General features: G+C 48.1%; 1 protein-coding gene and 1 non-coding gene across 4 annotated transcripts; one reads left to right on the top strand and one right to left on the bottom strand.

Moving 5' to 3' along the window:
* LOC112109778 lies at positions 1–107 on the bottom strand. Its single transcript, XR_002908345.1, has one exon. It is a non-coding gene; the product is annotated as a U6 spliceosomal RNA (small nuclear RNA).
* Positions 108–583: 476 nt separating this feature from the next.
* Positions 584–18,407, top strand: MED16 (mediator complex subunit 16). Of its 3 annotated transcripts, none has more exons than XM_024204387.2 (15): positions 584–625; positions 2,067–2,266; positions 2,574–2,681; positions 3,353–3,522; positions 4,765–5,196; positions 6,374–6,479; positions 6,854–7,009; positions 8,334–8,545; positions 9,171–9,377; positions 10,004–10,214; positions 10,925–11,058; positions 11,773–11,965; positions 12,240–12,456; positions 13,392–13,475; positions 17,561–18,407. In XM_024204387.2, the coding sequence occupies exons 2-15, from the start codon at positions 2,131–2,133 to the stop codon at positions 17,685–17,687; spliced, it is 2,493 nt and encodes an 830-aa protein (XP_024060155.1). In that variant the 5' UTR covers positions 584–625; positions 2,067–2,130; the 3' UTR covers positions 17,688–18,407. The 3 variants fall into 3 exon arrangements, with proteins under 3 accessions (XP_024060155.1, XP_024060157.1, XP_024060156.1); XM_024204389.2 differs by having other exon boundaries at positions 593–621; XM_024204388.2 differs by lacking the exon at positions 584–625 and adding an exon at positions 1,404–1,563.
* Positions 18,408–24,397: the final 5,990 nt, after the last annotated feature.

Raw genomic sequence — 24,397 nt, forward strand, 5'->3', positions numbered from 1 at the left:
AAAAATATGGAACGCTTCACGAATTTGCGTGTCATCCTTGCGCAGGGGCCATGCTAATCTTCTCTGTATCGTTCCAATTTTAGTATATGTGCTGCCGAAGCGAGCACAAATGTTAGAGGGACCAGCTTTGTATTTATAGCTCCATAAATTTATATTATTTTTAGTAAGGGTGAACTTAATATTTTGAAAAATACATTTATCTAATGAATAGTCTTATTTTAGTTAATACCTACACAAATTTTATTTTGTAATAATATTGTATTTTCATTTATTTCCACTGAAATATGGCCCTCATCTCAGCTTCTCGTGCATGTGGAATTGTGGGTAAGCGTTTATGCAAATTACCCTAGCGGCGCCCTCGGCTGTAGAAGGCCCTCACACTGGGGCTGCCCCCTGCAATGCCTGAGCGAATTGCCCACTAACGGCTCCGAGACCGACTCCCGCTCTGACAGAGACAGGCCAGCGGGGCGAGTCGCCTCCTCCCTTCCTTCGGGCTCCGGAGCCGAGCCCCGGCCCTTGCCTGCTCCTTGAGAGTAGAGGTTTGTTCCGGCCCGTTGAGAGGCAGCCCGGGCAGGGGGCCTTTCTCGGCAGACAGGAGGCGGCGCGGAGGGATGGGGGGAGGTAGGTGAGTCTCTCAGGCGGCGGGGGGAGAGGGCAGTTACCTCCTCTCTCTGGGGTGGGGGTGGGGTAATTACCCTCCCCCTTCCTGTGTGGGGGAGGGGATAGGTATTGTCTCTGCCTCTGTGGGGGAAGGGGGGTTACCCCCCCCCCATCTTGGAGGAGGTGGGCACCCCCCCCATCTCCATGAATGACTGGTTGTGCCAGGTTGTGGGTGTGTGAGTTGGGGGGGGATGTGATCTTCCAACCCCTGTATCTTGATGCCATTGGGGGTGGCCTGTGTGGAAGATCCTGGCTACCCCACTGTTAGGAGTGGAGGGATCCCAGCTGCCCCAGGGTGGTGCTGTTGATAGCGGGGTTCATGGGTGGAGGAGAAACACTGGCAGTCCCATGGTAGCCCTGAGAGTGACACCTCCGGGGGACCCCCGTGGTACCTTGGTGACCGTCACAGCACCATGGTCGCTGATCGCGTAAAGAAAAAATACTGTTTTCTAACAGCATCCAAGACTCCCCAGCGTTGATCCAAGGCTAGTAACAAGGGGGTAATGTTTCCACTGTAGAGGCAGCACTTGTATACAGATAGCGTATGAGGCTAATGGGCCTGTATTTCCAGGTTAAGAACAGGGACTGTTATATAGACGCTCAGAGGGAGTTAATTATCATCTAGTGTGCTTACTGGACCTACACGTCAAGAAAGCTTAAGCCATGTAGGAAGAAACCATCCAGCCCGCTACGTGGGCTCTTGTTTTATCTCACTGTACTCTTCCTTCAAACAGAAGAATTGTTATGTCAGTGGGCTATGGAGATAGGTGCCCACAAGCAAAATGAGCAATATGGGATTTGGATTGGAAACTTGGTATTCTTTTACCTGGGAAGAAGTGGTACAGTGGATAAACTGTATGATCACATTCTCTCCACCTTAGCAGAAAACAACTTTTAAACCAGGTGATTGTGGCTGTAAAGATTATGAGCTCCATTGGCTTTTCTTTGCTCTCAGATGCCCAAGACTGGGCTACCCTTTACTAAGGGAAACTGTAATTAACGGTGTTCAGGATCTGTAATGGTGTTACCTTTAGGGACAAAGGAATGAGCTGTAAAGGTTGGAAGGATCTTAAGTGGGAGATCTCGAGAGGAATGAGGACATGGGAGAAAGGAAAGAGTGGTGGGGAAAGGAATTAATGCAAATGGGAGCAGAGGGGTCCAGCTATGTCACAGGAGGTAAAAGTATTCTTTAAATGGTGTAAGGTTTAAAACTAGCCATGATGGGAATTCTCCACTCTGGCTGCTCTGACTGATAATGTAAGTCACTGCATCCTTATTTTCAGTGGGGATTGCACAAAGCAACAGATTTCCTTTGGAAAGTGAAAATGGCTGCTGTTTTTAAAAGGGTATCTTTGACAATGTACTTAGGGTCCTTTGCTCGTCCTATTAATTCTTCTGTTTCTTAGGCACAGCAATCTATGAATAGGCTTGCAACAGGCAAGTGGTGCCTTGGAGGGCTTCCAGGGCACAATGGATTTGGCATATGTCTGTGAGTGGGAGAAAAGGCCCAAAAGCAACCACTGTCCTTCCATCCCACTGGTGTGTGCTTGGTCCTGCAGGAACTTGATTGCCTTCACAACAGACCTCAAAAATGAGGAGGAAAAAGGTAGAGTTTGTCCCATTCCTATGGTTTGTGATTTTTATCTGCTCCCCCTCTTGACACCTATTCATGACCCCCAGCTGGAAAAAACCCTGCTCCACACTAGTCTTGCTGTGGAAAAACACTCTAATTAGATCTTCAGTTCTTCAGAGCAGAGACTTTATTTTTTGGTCTTGTAAAGCAACATATGTTTATGGCCCTATACAAATAATTGAAGCTCGCTAATGTCCTGCAATAAAAAACGGAATGTTTTAAAAATAAATTAAATTCCACTGCAAATTTTTGAAAGGGCTTGATGTCTCTCCCTGCCTAGATCTTACCCACATGATCCATATCCTGGACACTGAGCATCCATGGGATGTTTATTCCATTAACTCTGGGCACATTGAAATCATCACCTGTTTGGAATGGGATCAGTCAGGTAAGCTTTGCTCTTATAGTTGGTTTGGGGGGGGGGGGGGGGGGGGGGTTGGCTTCATAAAATTGCTCGCAATATGATGGGGCACAGAGAGGGAGTTTATGGAGGTCTTTCTCTTTTAGATTCCTGTTATCTGGAATCTTTGTATAGTGCCAATCATGTAATATCTGCACTGTTCAGTTCAGTCCGATCTGCATTGTGAGGTCCATAGTGGATTTCATAGAGGACTGTGCTTCTCATCCTTCTTGGGTTAGTTATTAGCAATAGATTGCTCTCCTGGGGTAGTACCAAATGTCCTGTTGGGTGCCAGGAGTCACCTCTTGAAATCCAACCTGTAATAGCTGCAAGGTGCTGAAGGAGGTACTTTTAAAATCCAGCAACAGGTGAGAGCCCGGATCTGCTGAATCATTGAGGAATTAACCCAACCTGGATAAGATTTCACAGTATCACCAGTACACAGTGGGAACTGGTGCTCAAGATTAAATTGCTGCTTGAATTATGAATTTTCTGCTTATGTTGGTGTGAGCGTAATGTTTCCTAATCCTTTTGTCTTGCATTGTGTGCCTCCCCCTCCCACTGCATTGCTTTGAAGATGCCTGTGGCTGGGTTCTTGGTAATCTCTGTGAGATGTGTGCTCTGACCTTGCTGTTCTTCTTTTGATGGTATTGCATTAGGTTCCAGGCTTCTGTCAGCAGATGCAGATGGACACATCAAGTGCTGGAGCATGACAGATCACCTGGCCAACAGCTGGGAGAACACCGTGGGTAGCATGGTGGAGGGAGATCCAATCGTGGCTCTTTCCTGGTTGCACAATGGGGTGAAGCTAGCCCTGCACGTGGAAAAGGTTTGTTCTAGCTCTCGCACATGGAAGGATTGTCCAGTGGTTGGGGCAGTAGTCTAAGACTAGGGAGATGTGGGTTCAAATCCCTGCTCTGCCATAGACTTTTTGTATGACCTTGGGCAAGTCACTTAGCCTCTCTGCCTCCTGTACAATGGGGAGAATAGCACTGGCCTATCTCACAGGGTGTTGTGAGGATAAATGCCTTCAGAATTGTAAGATGTGCTTAGTAATGGGGACCATACGTATACCATCTAGCCTGCTTGATCTGGAATATCCCCCTGATTCCAGAGAAGATCCGGGGGCTTTGGCAAACTTTCCATTCCACAGGACATCTCATAATACACATCCCTCACAATACGCTGATGAGATAAATATTTGTCCCATTTTACAGCGAAATGCCTTGCCCAAGGTTGCACAGCAAGTTGGTGTTGGAGCCGGAATGAGAGGAATGTGGTTCCCATTCTCTGCTCAAGCCAACAGCCTGAACTTACTCATTTTCTATTCCCCTAGTCTGATGCATTCTATCCAGCATTGTGCCATTGCTAAGACAGAAGAAGCTTAGCTTCGCTCTTCTGAGGGACAAAAAAGAAGGCAAATAGACCTTTATTGACTTGCAGCACATGTACGTAATACGGACCCTCTGCATTTCCATTACACCTTTCACCAGAGGAGCTCAGCTTTAAGAAGCTTTTGATATTTTCCCCCTGCTATGTGTCAAATGAGGACAACTCGGTCACAGAGAGGCGAAAGTACTTCTCCAGGGTCACGTAGTGAGAAAATGGCAAGGTCAGGAATAAGAATTTAGTATCCTGATTCCTAATCCCCTGCTTAACTCTCTAGGCCAGTGATACTCAGACCTAGGCTCGTGAGCTACAAGTGGTTCTTTACTGTGTCTCCTGCGGCTCTTTGCAGCACATGATATTAAAACACTGTGTGATTTAATTATTAACCAATCAGGATGCTTTTACTGTGTTGTTAAATAATTTTAGTAGATAAAATACTACTTGCTCAGCCATTTTGCCGTGAGTATAATGATAGATAGATAGATAGATATAGTAAATGAAACAATGAATTAACACTACTGTGGCTCTTTTGGGTAATGTTGATCGCTGATTTGTCTCCTGTACCACTGAGTATCACTGCTGTAGACCATGTTGCAGTGATATTAGAAGGAGACTCAGGTAACGGCAGAGTCGTTCAGCCCTAGGATCAAACCTCTGTGTGTGTGTTAATCTCCATTCACAGTCCGGAGCATCGAACTTCGGCGAGAAGTTTTCCCGGGTCAAGTTCTCTCCCTCCCTGACTCTGTTTGGTGGGAAGCCCATGGAAGGCTGGATCGCTGTGACCATCAGCGGCCTGGTGACAGTCTCTCTCCTCAAGCCCAACGGGCAAGTGCTGACATCCACGGAGAGCCTGTGCCGTCTGCGCTGCCGTGTCGCCCTGGCGGACATTGCCTTCACGGGCGGGGGAAACATCGTGGTTGCCACCTCAGATGGCAGTAGCACCTCTCCCGTCCAGTTTTACAAGGTCTGCGTCAGCGTCGTGAACGAGAAATGCAAAATTGACACGGAGATTCTGCCCTCCCTTTTCATGCGGTGCACCACAGACCCAGCCCGCAAGGACAAGTATCCAGCCATCACTCACCTGAAATTCCTCGCCAGGGACATGTCCGAGCAGGTGAGCTCCCTCCTCCTATGTTATACTAGCATTCCAAGAGTTAAACGCTAAGGAAAGGGAAGGACCCATGGATCTATAAACTTCCCCCTACAGCTTTGCTATTGCACTAACCAGTAGCCCATCTGCTGTTCCAATCTAGGGCTCCCCACTAGCTCTACCAATGCACACGGGGCTTTTCTTGCAATGCTCCACTGCATTTCCAGTCCACTGCTTCAGAGCTAGATTCTGGTGGTTGGGCCTAATTGTGAGACGTTTGTGTGACATGTTACCCTCTGGTGTGTTAGAGCGTAATAGCTGGGCTCTCTGAGTCATGGAAAGGCAGTTTGAAAAACCATACTCTTACTGATCCTGGTTATTGTTGTCTCTGTTGGGAGACTGGTCAAACAAATAGCTGCTCTTGAGGGGCACTAGACTGTTCACGGGATTCTGGGATATGGAGTCTTTCAGTGGTAGCTCACTGCTTCAAAGCCAGCCCAAGTCAATAGCGCTTAAAGCTTTTGGACACTCTTGGTCTGTCTGAAATGATTTGGTGGCATAAGTCTGCTTGGCAGTGGACGGGTGTCTTTCACAGATGTCACCATAATTGGTAGCAGTTTGGCAATCTCAGCAGAGGGGCCAAGAACTTACTGGTGATAAAGACCAAACTCCCCACTCCTCGCTATTTTCTCCAGGTGAGGGTGGAGCACATTATCTCAGAGCATCTGAGTAAATGTCCTGTGACTAAGGAGATGATTACAGTTTCTAGGGCTGTTACCTGTAGTAATGTTCAGTTCAGTTCCTGTTGTCTGGTTTTATGATTTTGTTTTCTCCTTGCATTGAGAAGAGCTGCATTTTACAGACTGGTGGGAGAAGAAACAGGGCAGTAGATATGAGTGTTCATAATTTGGAGGGGTGAATGGGTGTGACAGCTGTTAGATATGCATATCAGAGTTCTGCCTGTGATGTCTGTCTCATAAGAGTGCGAAGGGTTAAACATTCAAGGAAGAGCTTGGAACTTCGTGTGTTGCAAAACCGCTGTTTTTCACTTTTTCACCCTGTACTCTGCATTTTTCTATTCTGAATTTCATGCAGACAGTTACAGTAGCAAATCTTCCCCTTCCTTTTGGTCTAGAGGATGGGCACGAAAGACACCGCTTTGTAGCTGTGCCTGGTTTGAAAATTCCTTTCTGCTTTGAAGGTGCTGCTCTGTGCCTCCAACCAGAACAGCAGCATTGTGGAGTGCTGGTCTCTCCGGAAAGAGGGCTTGCCAGTCAATAACATCTTCCAGCAGATCTCTCCTGTGGGTGAGTTTCAGCAGCTGATGCTCCTCAAAAACAGGAGCAGAGCCCAAGGAAAATCAAAACTTAGTGTAAACTCTTGACCCAGTTATGACTCGAAATCCCATCCTTTATTCTTCTATGCATTCGGTAATCACCACTAGAAGAGCCCTCCGTCATGATGGATTTAGAAAAAAAAAAAAAAAAACCACAACTTTTTTGTAAAACTAATGAGTCTATAAAAATGCATCAGTCTGAGTGAATAAACTTATAATCAATGTTTAATTCCAGGCATATGGGGGGCGGGGGGAGGGAGAGAATTCAAGACTGGGACATCTGTGGCACTTTCTCTGACTTTAAGTGAAATTCTGTCATTTGTTTTGTCCGTTTTTTCTTTCAAGTTGGAGACAAGCAGCCGATGATACTGAAATGGCGGATTCTCTCCGCCACCAATGATTTGGATCGCGTTTCAGCTGTGGCTTTGCCGAAACTACCAATCTCCCTAACCAATACTGATCTGAAAGTGGCCAATGACACCAAATTCTTCCCTGGACTGGGTGAGGAGGCTTCTTTTCTGAACATCTAGCTGCAGTTGGACGTTTTTGCTGCCTCTGTTCATCTCACCTCTGAACAGAGAGAGCCCCAGCTACTTTGGAGTGTGTTTGTCTTGATAGAAGATGCCCTGCGGGAATGAAGAAGTCCTTTAAAACTGGACTGAGTCTGTTCCCAATGGGGATGGGTACATCCCCCTAGCGATGAGGAAGAGCTTCCTCAGGAGGAACTGTTGTAGCTGTCATATGTGCTGGGATGCCTGAGGCGTCTGTCACTGGATCCCAACTTGAAAGGACTTCCTGCATGTCTACTAGTGAGGACTGAAGAAACCTAGAAAGATCGGGGCTCCTGTTCTCCAGGCAGTGCTATTAATGAGGCTGGCGTTGAGGAGGGATACTATATAGCGGTTAGAGTGGAGGATGAGAGTCAGGATTTCTGGGTTCTTCTCTTGGTTCTGCTACTGTCTTGCTGGGTGAACTTGGGCAAATCACTTAGGGTGTTCAGGTACCACAGTCAATACAAGGACCTGATTAGAATAACGTTTGCTTTTCCAAGGTGCTGAGCACCCATAACTCCCCTATGGAGTCAGTGGGAGGAGCAGGTGCTCTGCAGATTAGGCCTTTAATCCCCTTCCTGCCTCAGTTTACCCAGCATGTCGTATGTGTGCCAGTCTCTTGGGGTACATCTACACTGCAGCTGGGTGTGTAATTTCTAGTTCGGGTAGACATGCTCGCACTAACTTTGATTGAGGTAGCTTGCTACAAACAGCAGTGCAAGTGGGAGGGGCTAGCTGCCCCAAGCACGATCCCATCTGAGACGGTAGGTACGTACTCAGGTGGTTAGCTTGCCCTGCTGCCGCAGCTTCACTGCTACTTTTAGCATGCTAGGTAGTTCAAAGCTAGCGTGTGTACGTCCATCCGAGCTGGAAATCCCACCTCTGCTCCAGTGTAGATGTACTCTTAGACTGTAGGCTTCGGGAGACAGGACCCACCTTTGCTTTTCCCCCTGTATGGGGCTGAGCACATCAGTGTTTAACACACAACAGAATGGGTGTGCTGTGTACCTTCCTCCCAGTGAGATTGAGTCTTAATGTTTGCAAGGTGCTTCAAGATCCTCCAGTAGCAAATGCTATAGATGAGCCGAGTATTCTTATTACTGTAAAAATGTGGGGCAGAATGGGGAAGAAAGCCCAATGGTCTCCAGCCTGCCAGAAGCCTGTCTGCAGAGATGCTGTCTGGCTTTGTGACGACAGTCTGTGTCTTATGGGGGTGGGATGGGTTACACTAATAGGAGTCACTTGCTAAACCCCAGATATTTCTTTGCCCTCAGGTCTTGCTTTGTCCTTCCATGATGGTAGCGTCCACATAGTTCATCGCCTGTCCTTGCAGACCATGGCAGTGTTCTATGGTTCTTCCTCTCAGCGCCCAGTGGATGAGCAGGCAATCAAAAGGCAGCGGGCAGCCGGTCCTTTGGTTCACTTCAAAGCCATGCAGCTCTCCTGGACTTCGCTGGCCCTGGTTGGGATTGATAACCATGGCAAGGTACTTTGCCTTGTTATATTAGGTGTGGGGAAAGACCTATTAGCTCTTCTAGGCCAGGACAAACTCCCTTCAGTTCACCGGGACTCTGCTCTGCTTGCTCTTAAATGGCTCAAGCAATGGGTCTTCCAGGAGTTCCCAGGAGACATTATTACAATTATTATTTTTTGATCTTGCCAGTAGGGAGTCTCTTCCAAGATAGAGCCTGCATTTTCCCTTTGTTTAACAGAACTGTATCTCCAGCTCAGTAGTAACTAACAATTGCTATTGTCAGATATACAGGCCGTTAACTTGTGTGGAATGAGTTTAATAGGTCTCAGTCCAGTTTTCACACCTCTCTCCAGATCTGGCCTCTTGTTGCGAGTTTTAACAGAGAAGCTAAGTCTGAGACTGCTATGGAGACTGAAGTGCCCGTACCCTAGGAGATTGTCTCCACAGATCATAGCGGGGGTACATTTGTAGTGTAGACAACACTTGCTGGAATGTTGCTGACACTGTTCACTGTTGGAGGCTTTGTAGATCAATGATAACTTTGTCTGATCTCCTGCCACTCTGATTCCATGTGTTGTTAGTCCCTTAGAATGGATGGATCCTCTTGATGTGTGTTCCCTTTCCTTTCTTTCTTCAGCTCAGCATGCTCCGGATCTCTCCCTCCATGGGCCATGTGCTGGACATGAACATGTCTCTCCGCCACCTGCTGTTCCTGCTGGAATACTGCATGGTGACAGGGTACGACTGGTGGGATATCCTGCTCCATGTTCAGCCCAACATGGTGCAGAACCTGGTGGAGAAGCTGCATGAGGAGTATATGCGCCAGAATGCAGCCCTGCAGCAGGTGAGGGAACAGCCAAGGAATGCTAGGGCAGAGTGTGGACTGGTAGGAGGGGAGTCAAGGAACTGGAGTAGATGTGGGGGGATGTTAATTTCCAGAGTTCACTGGTTTCCAGTGAACTTCCAAGAGTTACTTTAACTACTAGGCTACACTGCCTCTCCGAATCTGGTACTTATCTACTGTTGGGGGCTTGGAGTGATTGGGAAGGACATATGATTTCAGCCAGGGTGATTACTGTGTAGAGAATTCTTATGCATGAACTCAGCATACTGCCTAGTGTCTAATGGGTTTGCCCCAATGATAGAGCAAGGCTGGTTTAGGCTTAGCATTTTAAGCATATGGTTGGTACCACTGTCTTGGCTACTCTGCCTTCAGAGTATTAGATTTCAGCAGCTTCTGCCTGGTAGCAGCTCTCGGGAAACTCCTGGTAGGCTGGTAAAGCCTGTTGCTGATGTAAATGGGTACTGTGGCCAGTGGTAGTACACACGCAGAACAGCATTCATTCCTCAGGGTGGTGTCTAGAGAGAGAGGAAATGGGCGATGGGGAGTAGCGGGTTTTTGTTTTAAGTAGGTTCATTCTAAATCTGATCTTGTTTCTGTGCCCATCCTTGTGTGGCCCTGTCAAACAGGTTCTCTCCACCCGCATCGTTGCCATGAAGGCCTCTCTCTGCAAGCTTTCCTCCAACACGGTGGCACGCGTGTGTGACTATCACGCCAAGCTATTTCTGATCGCCATCAGCTGCACCTTGAAATCGCTGCTCCGCCCACACTTCCTGAACACTCCAGACAAGAGCCCCGGTGACCGGCTCACCGAGATCTGCTCCAAGATTACGGACATAGGTAGCGGTTCGCATCCCTTGCTGCAGCACGGCTATTTGCATGGCTGATGATCAGCTCCCTCCCTTTCTGAATCAGTCTTTCATTGGGGGGACTTAGATTAGGGTGGACACTCCATGGGGGGAGTGAGTTCCACACCTTAGTGGCTACCAGTCCCAGCAAAGGTTCACTCACTTGTGAACCTGAGGCGTGTTGGTGGAACCCCAAAAGATGATGGTGTCAGAGACCAGATGCCCACCAATGAAACAGGATAATGTGGACAACTCCATGTAGGCTGTTACAGGCGCTGGGCATGAAAGATCCCCAGGGGTGTGTATCTGTTTATACTGCGATAGTACATAGAAGCTCCAACCAGAGTTGGGCTTGCAGGTTCACAGTTCAGCAGAGACTTGCCTCTGAAGAGCTTACGGTCTCTTAGACAAGACTGACAAAGGGTGGGAGGAGAAACAGAGGCATAGTGGGGGAAGGGACATACAGCAGGGCAGTTGGCAGAGCTGGGACCAGAACCCAGGTCTTCTGCAGCCTAGCCCAGTGCCTTACCCATTGGGCCACACTGCCTTCTATAGGCTGGACTGTTGGGGTAGGTGTAAAGTTGCATGCCTTTGTAGTCGGTAGCTGGGTTTAAAAGCGAGGAGAGCAGTCTGTTCACAATGGTGGAAACTCCCAGAGCCTCTTTTCTCCCTGTGCTAGGAGCTCTCTTGCTTCCATTTCAGACATTGACAAAGTGATGATTAACCTGAAGACAGAGGAGTTTGTCCTGGAGATGACTACCCTGCAGTCCCTGCAGCAGCTCATCCAGTGGGTGGGAGACTTCGTGCTCTATCTGCTTGCCAGCCTCCCTAACCAGGTGAGAACTTGTCCTCCACCTTTGGCAGCCGGGTAAGGAAAGCCGCCTTTCATTCAGTGGCCATGTGCTGTTGCGTTAATCAGTGTGCCCAACGTGTGCTGTTGTCCTAGAAATGATTGCTCTGAAGCCAGTGTTAATGCCAAGTACATCTTTTTCAGTGTAACTTTTCATCTTGCAGTGTGCTAAAGGAAATTGAGTGTGCAGATCTACGCAGAGGACATAATAACCCTTCTTAGCCCTTCTCCTAGGGCCTTTCATCTAAGTCTCTGAGTGCTTTCCAAGCATTAATTAAGCCTGTCAATAGCATTATTTTCTTCTTACAGAGGGAAAGTGATTTACTCATGACCACTCAGCAAATTAGTGGCAGAGCTAGGAATAGAAACCACAAGTCCTGGTTTTGATTGTGCTCATGCCAGCATAAATCCAGAGTAACTCCGAATGGAGAAACCACCTGTGTAAGTGAAATCAGAGTTGGACTCCAGAACTCCTGACTTCTGATCTTCTGCTCTGTGGGCGCCTACAGCGAGCACAAACGCACATGGCGCTATACTAACCTCTTGCCGTGCTGCAAAATATAGCAGATGATGACCATAATGGGGGGCCATATAAGTACCTTAGCTAGATCACCTGTATGGGAAATGGTTCGGGTGGTGATGTCTGTGAGCCCAGATCATAAAAGTTTCTCTTCCCTGCCCTTCCTCCTTTTCCCTGCAGGGATCCCCTGTGCGACCAGGGCACAGCTTCCTGCGAGACGGGGCATCACTGGGGATGCTTAGAGAGCTCATGGTGGTGATCCGGATCTGGGGCCTGTTGAAGCCAAGCTGCCTTCCTGTTTACACGGCAACCTCAGATACCCAGGACAGCATGTCCCTACTCTTCAGGCTGTTGACTAAACTCTGGCTGTGCTGTAAGGGTTTAAAACTTCCCAGAATTAGAGAGACTCATCCTGTATTGTGCGCAGTGGATGTTGCATATTGTACACAGGAAAAACACTTGGGGATAATGAGGCTCTGGGTAGGTCTGTAGCAATTAGAAGGAGAAAGAGAGGCTAAAGGATTGTTTGTTTCCTGAGCTGCCATACTGGATCGGGGAGGGGGAAACTTGCAGGCAACAGCATTTATTGTCCTTTAAGCAAGTAGCATGCTAGAGAAAGTTCTCTCTGTGCTTCGTCTCCCATGCAGGTCGTGACGAAACTCACCCGAGCGAGCCAGACGATACCCTGATTGACGAGTGTTGTCTTCTCCCCAGCCAGTTGCTTATTCCCAATGTAGACTGGTTACCCATTAATAATGGCATTATCAGCAAGCTGCAGAACAAGCAACTCATCAGGCTGCAGTTCGGGAAGGCCCCTGGACTCATTGGTCACACTGTTTCATCGCAGTTTGATGTCTTTGTCAGGTATGGAAATCTGAAACAAGCAGGTAGTGTGGTTAGAGCAGAGAGAGGACTGGGAATCAGTACTCCTGGATCCTGTTCTCCGCTCTGGGAAGGAGTGTAACCTAGGGATTACAGTAAAATAGACCAGAAGTCAAAATTGCTATTCCTTTCTTAGGGAGGGGAGTGTGGTCTATTGGTTAGTGTAGGAGACTGGGTTAGGACTCCGGACTCTGCCACAGATTCACTCTGTGACCACAGATGAGTTGCTTGCTCTCTCTGCACCTCGATTTTTCAGTCTCTAAAATGGGTATAGTGTTTTATTGACACACAGGCTCTAAGGAATCTGAAATGGGAATTCAAAGAATAAAATGTGATGGGAATTAAAAATGCAACACTACCTTACATTGTATCTTTCCTCCTGTTAAATCTCACTGTGCTTTGCAGACTGCATGGTCAGGGATCAAGTCAGCCCTCACTGAAATGCAGCCACTTCTGCATTCTCTGTCAAATTCCGTATGTTAGGTTTAAGCAGGGAACTTGGAGGAAAAGATGCAGTATTTGGTTGAAACTATGGGGGAATTTAGGTAAGCCGAATGTAATTTCTTAAGATGGGGTTTGGCCAGGATATGAGGGTTAAATGCTTCCTATTTATATAATAGAAATTCACTCACCGGAAGAAGGCAGCGGTTTGTGAGACTGTGGAATAGTTAATCATAATGGGTAGAAGTAGAACTTTAATCCCTTGAGTGCAGCCCCTTACACGTGGAGAAGGGTCATCACAGCGCCCCATTAGGAGATACACGACACACCTGCCAGAGGGAATCAGTCGACCATAGTTCCATGTGAACCTTGGTTGTCTGGATCTCAAGCCTTCTGTATAACGAGCCTGCGATCATGGAAACAGCTTTCACAGTTTTTCAGCAGTGTGGTTTTCTCACATTTTTCTTCCTATGCAGGGCACCTGGGCAGCCAAAAATTGACCACTTGAGACGGCTTCATTTAGGGGCGTATCCAACAGAGGAGTGCAAGTCATGTACCCGGTAAGCTCTGCATGTGTAACTCCGTTAATTCACAGCTGTATTTATTCAGGGCTTGACCGCTTAAAAGCTGTGTTAGCCTATACACTAATAGATCTGTATTGTTAGCAATTCCTTGGTAGTTTTTTCCACGTTAACTACTGTGCACATGACAAAATGTTGCCTTTAGTACATGGCTCTTTCTCAGTTTATGTTCATGTCCCCTGATATTGGAAGGAAGCCGAGACCATCATGGTTATGCTGTACTCTGACCCTTTTCCCCTGGGCTCACTAAGATCCCTAAAGTGCTGATCTAGTCTGAAAACTGTGTAAAATGGCACCATTCTTACTCCATACAACACTCCCCAGGGGTATTCAAAGTTTTACTGTTCTGTGTGTGTTTTACTACTTGTTATGCCCTGCAAAGCCAGCCCAGCTCAGCAGAATTGTTAACTACATTCCAATTGCAAGGCCAAATTTTGCACTCAGTTACATCTGAAGATAATATCGCTTTAGGTGCAGGATATAAGGACAGTGTTGTTGCACAGGCATAACTGAGGGCAGAACTTGGGCTGCAGATTATAACTGGCGACTGTTCATGAATAGGAAAGCTCCCCGGGCTGTGTTTGCATGCTTGGAAGCTAGAGATACTATTCAGTGTACCGGGTTTGGAGTGGATGAAAGGGAATGAATACAGAACCGCACAATGCCATTTTTAGAATCACTTTTCAGAATGGGTCTGCATTTGAAGTCCTTCCAAGCTGCACCTTGTGACAGATTTCCCCCAGGGTGCCACTTGGAACTGGGGTATCACTGACCCCGCCTGACCCATCAGCGTGGGTTCCCTTAACGCTGTACTGCTGTACAGCCTGCGAAGCCTTCCCTCAAGCTTCAGACTGCACTTTATGAGCACACATACAGATAGGGTCACACCCAGCGGCAGCTTCCCACAGATGCTGAGGCTAGGTCTACACTACAGCGGGGGGTTGACCTAAGATACGCAACTTCAGCTACGTGAATAGCGTAGCTGAAGTGGCGTATTTTAGGTCGACTTACCTGGCTGTGAGGACGGCGGCAAGTCGACCGCTGCCGCGCCGCCGTCGACTCCGCTACCGCCTCTTGCCGTGGTGGATTTCCGGAGTCGACGGTAGAGCCATCAGGGATCGATTTTATCGCGTCTTCACTAGACGCGGTAAGTCAATCCCCGATAGACCGATTGCTATCGTAGCCTGAGATTAGCTCTGCGAGGGAAGGCTCAGCTAAGGAACTGCCCAGTACTCAAGTGCACACCCCACTCTAGAGGGTAAACCCAAAATTATACCATCTTGCGCTGCACAGAAATCTGTACAGCGGACGCTCATGAAATTCACCCTCTCAATGTGGAGAGGAATATACACAGCTTTCTGCCCCACAGTTATGATTTCCACACACACTGGTTTAGACAAAACAAAAATAAATGTGTTAGTCTCTAAGGTGCCACAAAGACTCCTCGTTTTTGCTGATACAGACTCACACGGCTACCCCTCTGAAACCAAAAAGAAGTTTAACTACAAAAGATAATTTTAAGTGATTTATAAGGGATAGTAAACAGATTAAAGCAGATTACCTAGCAAATAAAACAAACGCGCAATCTAAGTTTAATATACTAAAGAAATTGGATGCGTGTAGTAAATTCTCACCCTAAATGTTGTTTTAGGCAGATTGCAGAGATTCTTGAAGGCAAGCTGCACTTGCTTGCAGCTTAAAACTCCAGTTATTCCTTTCACAGGCTAGACAGCCCTCTAGCCTGGGCTCAGCCCTTCTCCTCTAGTTCAGTCTTTTGCTGCTTAGGTGTTTCCAGCAGTCTTCTTTCTTGGGCTGGGAGTCAGTGAAGAACAACCCATGATGATGTCCCTCCCCTGCCTTAAATAGTTTTAGCATATGGTGGAAACCCTTTGTCTCCCAGTTGGATTCCCACACCCGGTCAGTGGAAAAACTCTAGGTTTATCATGGAGTCCGGTACCAGGTGACTCGTAGGGCCACCACAGCCATGACTCAGAGGCTGTTTGCAGCGTCCCCAGGAAGGTTCCCAGGTGGGAGATTAGCATCTTCTAAGACCTATTGTTCTCCCTAATGGCCTTTCCCAGCCAGTCATTGAGGGCTTGTCTACGCTGCTAAGTTTTGTTGACAAACCCTGTGTTGACACCCAAAAGTTGACAAAACGAAAATCGCCAAAGGGTGTTCCCACTTGCTCCCTCTGTCGACAGATCATGTCCACATTGGGGGCACCATCATCGACAGGGTGAGCAATGCACTGTGGGTATGTATCCCACAGTGCAGTGTTGTGGGAAGGAAGAGCTGATCACTGCGCCTCTTGGGATTATAGACTCATAGACTTCAAGGTCAGAAGGGACCATTATGATCTTCTAGTCTGACTTCCTGCACAACGCAGGCCACAGAATCTCACCCACCCACTCCTGTAACAAACCCCTGAGCTACTGAAGTCCTCGACTTGTGGTTTAAAGACTTCAAGGTGCAGAGAATCCTCCAGCAAGTGACCCGTGCCCCACGCTGCAGAGGAAGGTGAAAACCCCCCAGGGCCTTTGCCAATCTGCCCTGGAGGAAAATTCCTTCCCGACCCCAAATATGGCGATCAGCTAAACCCTGAGCATGTGGGCAAGACTCACCAGCCAGACACCCAGGAAAGAATTCTCTGTAGTAACTCAGATCCCACCCTGTCTAGTGTCCCATCACAGGCCATTGGGCATATTTACCGCTAATAGTCAAAGATCAATTAATTGCCAAAATTAGGCTATACCATCCCTTCCATAAACTTATCAAGCTTAGTCTTGAAGCCAGATATGTCTTTTGCCTCCACTGCTCCCCTTCGAAGGCTGTTCCAGAACTTCAGTCCTCCAATGGTTAGAAACCTTCCTCTAATTTCAAGTCTAAACTTCCTGTTGGCCGAGTTCTCCCGTAGCCCCCTCAGCTGCCAAGAGCAGCATCATGAGTAGCTCTGTGAGCTCTCCGTGCTGAGGAATGGCAAAGCACCACAGCAGACTGTCCCCCTCTGCCTGCTGCTGTGTTCCTAGTGCCGGGCAGAACAGGAGCAGTCCAATGATTTGCTCTTTGTTTGTTCCCCAAACGGAGCAGCACACAAATACTTCCCGGAGCTTTGAAAGGGAAGGGGCGCATGCCAGCAGGGAAGCAGAGATCAAAACACTGAGCAGAGCAATCAGGGCAGGCATTGTGGGCTACTGGTGGAAGCCAGTTCTGTCGACGAAACAATCAACAGTGTCTACGCTGGCTCTTTGTCGACAATAAAGAGAGGGGAAAAGACAAAAGTCTCTTGTGGGGTGGAAGTTTTTTGTCACCAAAACTGGGCGTTTTTGGGGACAAAAGTCCCATTGTAGTGCGTACTTGTTCTTGCTGTTTTGTCGCCAAAAACTTGGTAGTGTAGACAAGGCCCTAGACTGATTGCATTCTGCCTAGTGGTTATTCCCCAGGTGTAAACACATTTGTAACAGATGCATAGACAATATTCCTAGCTTCAGATACGAAAAGGATACATGCATACAAACAGGATAATCGTATTCAGTAAATCATAACCTTTCCGATGATATGTCACATGACTTATCTTGTCTAAAATACATCATAGTTATGCCATAATCCTATCATAACAATATTGCTATGAAGAATATGGGGTGTAGAGTCGCACACCTTTCTCTCACTTCTCTCCTAATAATGAGCCTGGATTATGCAGTGATAGTGCAGTGAACGAGCAGCCACCTGATCAGATGATTAAATTGGTCTTAAATGTTGGCTTTAATAGAAAGTCACCAGACCAGATTGTTTTCACAAGGCTGGTGTGTTTGCTACATTTCATATAAATAGCAGCCGGGGGCCATTATCTTGAAGACAGCCTTGCGTTCCTCTGATCTCCCCTCTTCATTGGGGTTCATTTCCAACACCTGTTCCATTTTGCTTTGATTCTCCCAAACATCACCTGAAAAGGACAAAAAGCTAATTCCCTCCTATGATTTCTCCATCCCAACCTGATCCGTAAAGTCCCTCGGTAGTGCCAGCTTGCATTTCAGGTGACCTGTTTTCTGTGTTCGTGTCTCTCTCAGATGTGGCTGCGTAACCATGCTGAAATCGCCCAACAAAACCACAGCAGTGAAACAGTGGGAGCAGCGTTGGATCAAAAACTGCCTCTGTGGGGGGCTTTGGAGAAGAATGCCACTCAGCTACTCCTGAAATCTTCTCTTGCAGGGGGAAAAGAGAACGATGTGCTCTAGGTGGGGGAGAAAAGCTCAGAGCAACCTTCCCATTTTAGGAACCTCTGAGAATTTGGACCAGAGTCAGCCCTCTGAAACCTTAAGAAAGTACACAATGCTCTTCCTTATCCAGCCATCACAACGGAACCACTCAGTACTGCCCAGGACGCAATGTAGAGCAGTTAGATTCTCATCCTCCTTGGTTTTGCCTGTATTGATTTTGTTTCCTTTGTGCTCTAAGCTGAAAGGAAAAGAGGATTTTTAAGAGGGGAATCTTTCCAGATGGTTTTCTCTACCATTCTCTAAGGGGCAGCATGGTCTAATGGTCAAAGCAGTTGAATGGGACTTCTCCCACCGACAGCCTGTGAAACGTGGAACAAGTTGGTTAACTTCGATTTCCCCATCTATAAAAGCAGAGGGATAATGCTGATTTCCCCCCTGCCCACACACACACATACCCTTTATAAATCACTTTGATCCTCCGGTGAAAGGCTTTTTATCAGTGTAAAGTATCAATATTTTAATGATTGAAAGCATTTCTCCCTGTTTCAGAGGAACAGAGAAAGTGACAGAAGGACATTACTGCCCTGGGATGATACAAGCAGTAGGGCTGTCCTTGAACTAGCAGCTGTCTTGTAAATAACGGTTCTCTTAATTTTGTACAAAAAGTTTTGGTAAAATCTCTTTAAATCACCAGAAAGCTTTTTCCTCTTTTATTGAGTGACTAGATTGCCATGTATGAGAAACTTCAAAGGGAGAAAATACCAGATACTGCAGGGCTCTTTAGTCTAGCAGAGAAAGGCCCAAGGAGAAGCCAGTGGCTGGCTGTTAAAAGCCAGATACATTCAATTAAGAAATAAGGCATGCATTTTTAACAGTGATGGTGACTAAGCACTGAAACTCTCAAGGAAAGTGGTGAAGCCTCCATCTGTTAATGGCTTCAAAGACTGGATGCTATTATGGAACATGTTTTAGTCAAACACAAGTTACTGGGCTCAATACAGGAGGTTAGTGGGCGAAATTCTCTAGCCTACATATGTTATAGAGGAGGTCAGATTAGATCTAATCATAGAAGATTAGGGTTGGAAGAGACCTCAGGTGGTCAGCTAGTCCAACCCTCTGCTCAAAGCAGGACCAACCCCAACTAAATCATCCCAGCCAGGGCTTTGTCAAGCCAGGCCTTAAAAACCTCTAAGGATGGAGATTCCACCACCTCCCTGGGGAACCCATTCCAGTGCTTCACCACCCTCCTAGTGAAATAGTGTTTCCTAATATCTAACCTAGACCTCCCCCACTGCAACTTGAGACCATTGCTCCTTGTTCTGTCATCTGCCACCACTGAGAACAGCCAAACTCCATCCTCTTTGGAGCCCCCCTTCAGGTAGTTGAAGGCTGCTATCAAATCCCCCCTCACTCTTTTCTTCTCCAGACTAAATAACCTCAGTTCCCTCAGCCTCTCCTCGTAAGTCATGTGCCCCAGCCCCTTAAACATTTTCGTTGCCCTCCGCTGGACTCTCTCCAATTTGTCCACATCCTTTCTTTAGTGGGGGGCCCAAAACTGGACGCAATACTCCAGTTGTAGCCTCACCAGTGCCGAATAGAGGGGAATAATCACTTCCTTCGATCTTCTGGCAATGCTCCTACTAATACAGCCCAATATGCCGTTAGCCTTCTTGGCAACAAGGGCACACTGCTGACTCATCTCCAGCGTCTCATCCACTGTAATCCTCAGGTCCTTTTCCTCAGAACTGCTGCTTAGCCAGTCAGTCCCCAGCCTGTAGCGGTGCATGGGATTCTTCCGTCCTAAGTGCAGGACTCTGCACTTGTCCTTGTTGAACCTCATCAGATTTCTTTTGGCCCAATCCTCTAATTTGTCTAGGTCACTCTGGACCCTATCCCTATCCTCCAGTGTATCTACCTCACCCCCCAGCTTAGTGTCATCGGCGAACTTGCTGAGGGTGCAATCCATCCCATCATCCAGATCATTAATAAAGAAGTTGAACAAAACCAACCCCAGGACCAACCCCTGGGGCACTCCACTTGATACTGGCTGCCAACTAGACATTCAGCTGTTGATCACTACCCGCTGAGCCTGACAATCTAGCCAGCTTTCTATCCACCTTATAGTCCATTCATCCAATCCATACTTTTTAACTTGCTGGCAAGAATACTGTGGGAGACCGTATCAGAAGCTTTGCTAAAGTTAAGCTATATCACGTCCACTGCTTTCCCCATATCCACAGAGCCAGTTATCTCATCATAGAAGGCAATCAGGTTGGTCAGGCATGACTTGCCCTTGGTGAATCTATGTTGACTTTTCCTGATCACCTTCCTCTTCTCCAAGTGCTTCAGAATTGATTCCTTGAGGACCTGCTCCATGATTTTTCCAGGGACTGAGGTGAGGCTGACCGGTCTAGTTCCCCGGGTTCTCCTTCCCTTTTCTAAAGATGGGCAATCATCCGGGACCTCCCCCGCTCGCCACGTGTTTTCAAAGATAATGGCCAACGGCTCTGCAATCACATCAGCCAACTCCCTCAGCACCCTTGGATGCATTAGGTCTGGATCCATGGATCTCTTCTAATGTTAAAATCTATGAATTATTTGTGTTACAGTAGCTACAAACAGCCCCAATAGTCTAGAAATAGGGACTGTGCAAACCCTTAGTAAAGTGATACCCAAACTTTTGAGGATCACGCCCCCCTCTTACCCCTGTTCCCTCCCCCCGAGCCAGAGCAGGGAGCAGGGACCCAGACAGGGTGAGGCTGGGGCCACAACTGCGAGTGGGTTGGGCCAGGAATGGGGCTGCGGACGGGCAGAAGCTGGGGACGGGAGGAGAGCGGCAACTGGGATGTGGTGGGGGCTGGCAACTGGGATGTGGTGGGGGCTAGCAGCTGGGCCCGTGGCCAGGTGTGGCTCCACTCCCGGCCCCGCCCCTAGCCTTGGACCTGGGCCAGGAATGGAGCCACAGCCGAGGCTGGGGACGGGGACGGAAGATGGGGACGCAGCTGGGGCGGGACCAGAGCAGAGCTGGGGGAGGGGCTGGCCGGCACTCCCTCCCTGCCCCCCATAGGGGCTGGCCTGGGCCCTGCTGCACCCCCCTGGATGTTTATCCACACCCCCTTAGGAGGTACACCCCACAGTTTGGGGACCTTTGCCTTAGTAGAAAGACAGGCTCTGCCTTAAAAGAGCTTAAAGTCTAGGTGACCACAAGCGAGGCCATGTGGATGAAACAAACAAACGTTAATTTCATTAAAACTCTCAGCAGCAGCGACGTGGAACTACATTGCTGTGATGTCTTAAAATTTCTATTGCTGTGGGAACAATTTAGACAACAGCATAATAAGCTGACGTTCGTGCTGCAGAAACAAGTATCTAACGCACACGCTGTTCTCTGGTGCATAAACAAGGAGATGAACTGGAAAGCCATGTTAATTTTAGCTCTATTAGGAAAGAGGGGTTAAATCACTAACCAAGTGAGGAAGAAAATAACCTGGCAGCTGCTTGAAAACAACGTTTATTAGACATTGAAAAGGAAAAAACCTTGAGTAACTGACTATATTTGATCTCCCATCCCACCCTCCCCCTTTCGACATTAGCTGCCCCCAATCACACTTGTTCTTGAAGTACATGTACTGTGTTACCTTAATGCGGGGAGCAGGGTCATGCTAGCGCAACAAGCGCTAGTCCTGTACTCGATTGTGTTCCCCTACCGTTTCCTTGTGGACACTCGATCACCAACAACCGCACATTAATTACAGCTGTTTTGTGGCATCAACTACACACAATTGCCCTGGGGTTTTCAGCATTTAGATGCATGGCTGATAAGAGTTCATTCATGTGTTCCTGGGCTATGGGGGGCTTGTTTATAGTTTTCGGTTTCAGGGGATGGGGTAATAGAAGTCTGAAAAGAGCATTTAACCACAAAGAGGTGTGAGGGTTTTTTTGGCTACTGTAGTAGGAAATGTACGTCTACTTTCAGCTCCAGACGTAGTCTGCGGCCCCGTTCGTGCAGTTGTCTGAGCTCCCATTGCATGCTCAGAAGGCTCTGCTTAGGTGTGTCCCTTTGCAGGATCCTGGGGGGCTGCGTGACTGAAGGACTAGGAAATCAGGGTTTGTGTTCGAATTAAATGAATTGGTTAACTTTCAAGTTAGAGCGTATGTAAGATCTCGTACAAATTGTAGAGCAGCAGGCCTGTCCAGATATAGGGTCTGATTCTCCGTCACCCTCAGGTGCTTTTACACCACTTGGGCAGCATAAAGGGGACTTAAAGGGAGGGGAAATGGCCTGGTGAGAATCTGCTCTGCACCGGGGCCCTGCCCAACTACTGTAGAGCAGTCACAATGGAGCAAGATTGATATAGAGCCCAGCCCCCAGTGGGTGTGATGAGTGTATGGGCAAAGAGCACTGGGCTATTCTCTACCTCTGGGGGGCCACAGGAAGCAGAATGTAAGTCTCAGTGGCTTGAATCGGGTCTCGAGTCTCCATAGAAGCCAGTTTCCTCCCCTCTGAAATGCTAAGCGCTATCCAAACAAAACTGCCCCGCCATCTCCTGTTGATTTAAGAACGAGATTGGAGAGCAGGGGGCAACAGTCAGTTGCCCAGCTCCCCATGGGCAGAGTCTCCAGCGGTCTGATGCAAAAAAGCCCGTGCGGTGTCCATGTGAATTCACCTTGGTGCAGAGAGAGCATGTCTCCTCCTGGCTGCAGAGAGTCTGATGAGGACCAACAGCCAAACTTGGTGGATAGCCACTGGTGTAGATCCAGCCCCCTTGTTCATAACAGTTGCTGAAGATGATGATCATGCAGGAGGAAAACGTGCCGAAGGCCTGAATTTCAGAACGGCTGAGCACCCACAGCTCGGGGAGCGGCAGTTGCTCAGTACCTCTAAAAATTGGGTCCCTGTGCCTTTAAATTGGTGGTTACTGGTCTCATTCCAGGTGTACAAATGGCAACAATCACCATCACAGCTGGCCCTGCTTGTTTGAACAATCTATAGTAGGAGCCTTGGCATTCCCAGTAGAGAGAGCAAGGCGTCAATGGGTCATGAGGCCTGATCTGGCCTCAGTAGTTTAGAAAGGGTTTCTCCACAGCAAGGGGTGAGGTGGCAGACTGGTTGGGGTAGTGGGAGGGGAAGTTCGTACTGCGATGCCACTGCTCTATGGAGATCTGCAAAGCTTGGCAGTGGGGCAGGAATACTTTTTACAGTGGGGGTGCTGAAAGCCAGTGGTCCACAAACTTTTTACTTTGCACTCCCACTTACCCCTGTCCGCACCCCCTCTCCCCAGAGCTGGGGCCAGGACCGGGCTGTGGCTCCGGGAGGGTGCAGGGACATGGACAGGGGTAAAGGGGTTGAGGCTGGAACCATAGCTGGGGCCGGGAGCAGAGCGTCAGGAGTGGGGCTGGCAGTACTGGAACCCTGGGCGTGGGGTCGGTGGCCAGGACTCCGCACAAAACCTGGGAGTGCTGCAGCACCCCTAGTTCCCATGCTATGACACTCAGGTCTCCAGGGCTCTCCATCAGGAACAAAAAGAAATTTTTAACATGATCACAGTGTGTGCTGCTCCATCAACCAAACTGTTGGGGCAGCCGTGTCAGAGCACTGAGCTGAGAGTGCCCATCCAGTCCAGTTACAGAGAGAAGGGATGAAAGTTGGCTCCCAACAGAAATAAAAATGAGGCAGAGACCCACTTAACAAGGAAAAGGGTGGCTGGGGTGGTAGATCCCACTAACCAGCGGACTTCTAGAGCAGGGATGTGGCTCATCAGGACTCAAAATGAGGATGTGATCCCAACACCCTGAGCATGTCTCAGCTGTGACCTGTAGCCCTTGCTGAGTGTGACACTTTCAGGGGTACTGGAGGTGTCCTGGGTGAATCACTCCCACCTGCTCGCAGCAGAAGGGAGACACCTGTTTGTACCCACCAGGGAAAACTCTTCCCTTGGAAACAAGCACCAGTCAAAAAAAACTTTATAATCTTTTATTAAAGGTACTGAAAAAGAGGGGGAAAGAGGTAAAACGTTGGAAATATACAGTATTAAGTAAGGCTTTTATTTTAACACTAGTGCTTATTCCCTTTCCCTGTAGCTGTAGAGAGCTTTGATAAGGAAACCCTGCCTCCTCCCCGTGTGACAGTCTTTAAGAGAGTATTAACTATCCCATGGTGGGGAGAAGAGAAAAAGTTAGTTGGGAATGGCTGGAGCTGCTGTTGTTTAAAGTCCTATCCTGCTTCCTGTAAGACAGACACACACAACAGGGAAGAGAAAAGAAAATGCGACTTCTGGGTGATGCTGATGCTTAGTTGTAACCTCGCTGCTGGAGGGATTTGAGCACAGCACGTGGTCTGATCTGTCACCCCGAGAGCTGGCAAACTCGTACCGGTGCTGGGCTGTTTAGGGTGTTGCTTTTAGCTGCCTCCCTGGTCAGTGCTGCAAAAGAGTCAAGTCTTGGGCAACTGATTGATCCAGACTCTGATTAAACAGAAGGCAAAAGGAGAATGAAAAAGAAGAAATAAGGTGGGAGAAAGAGAGGGTGTTGGCAGGAGCCCCCATCTCACATTAGAGGTGCTGTTCAGGACTTAGCCAAAGTCAGAGGAGGTGGTGAGGTCGTTGGTTCCGTCTCCCCAGCCCAGTCCGCTCAGGACATCTCTCAGGATGGTGAAGGCCCAACAGCACCACGGTGGATCCTGGGGTC

The sequence above is a fragment of the Terrapene carolina genome, unplaced genomic scaffold (assembly GCF_002925995.2).
Source record: "Terrapene carolina triunguis isolate 2854851 unplaced genomic scaffold, T_m_triunguis-2.0 Scaffold194, whole genome shotgun sequence".
NCBI lineage: Eukaryota > Metazoa > Chordata > Testudines > Emydidae > Terrapene > Terrapene triunguis.

Excerpts from the sequence above, each read along its gene's own strand:
- MED16 (XM_024204387.2), top strand. The coding sequence starts at position 2,131 with ATGGATTTGGCATATGTCTGTGAGTGGGAGAAAAGGCCCAAAAGCAAC. Across the intron at positions 3,523-4,764 it reads TAGCCCTGCACGTGGAAAAG|TCCGGAGCATCGAACTTCGG; the intron begins GTTTGTTCTAGC and ends CTCCATTCACAG. Across the intron at positions 12,457-13,391 it reads CAGTTTGATGTCTTTGTCAG|GGCACCTGGGCAGCCAAAAA; the intron begins GTATGGAAATCT and ends CTTCCTATGCAG.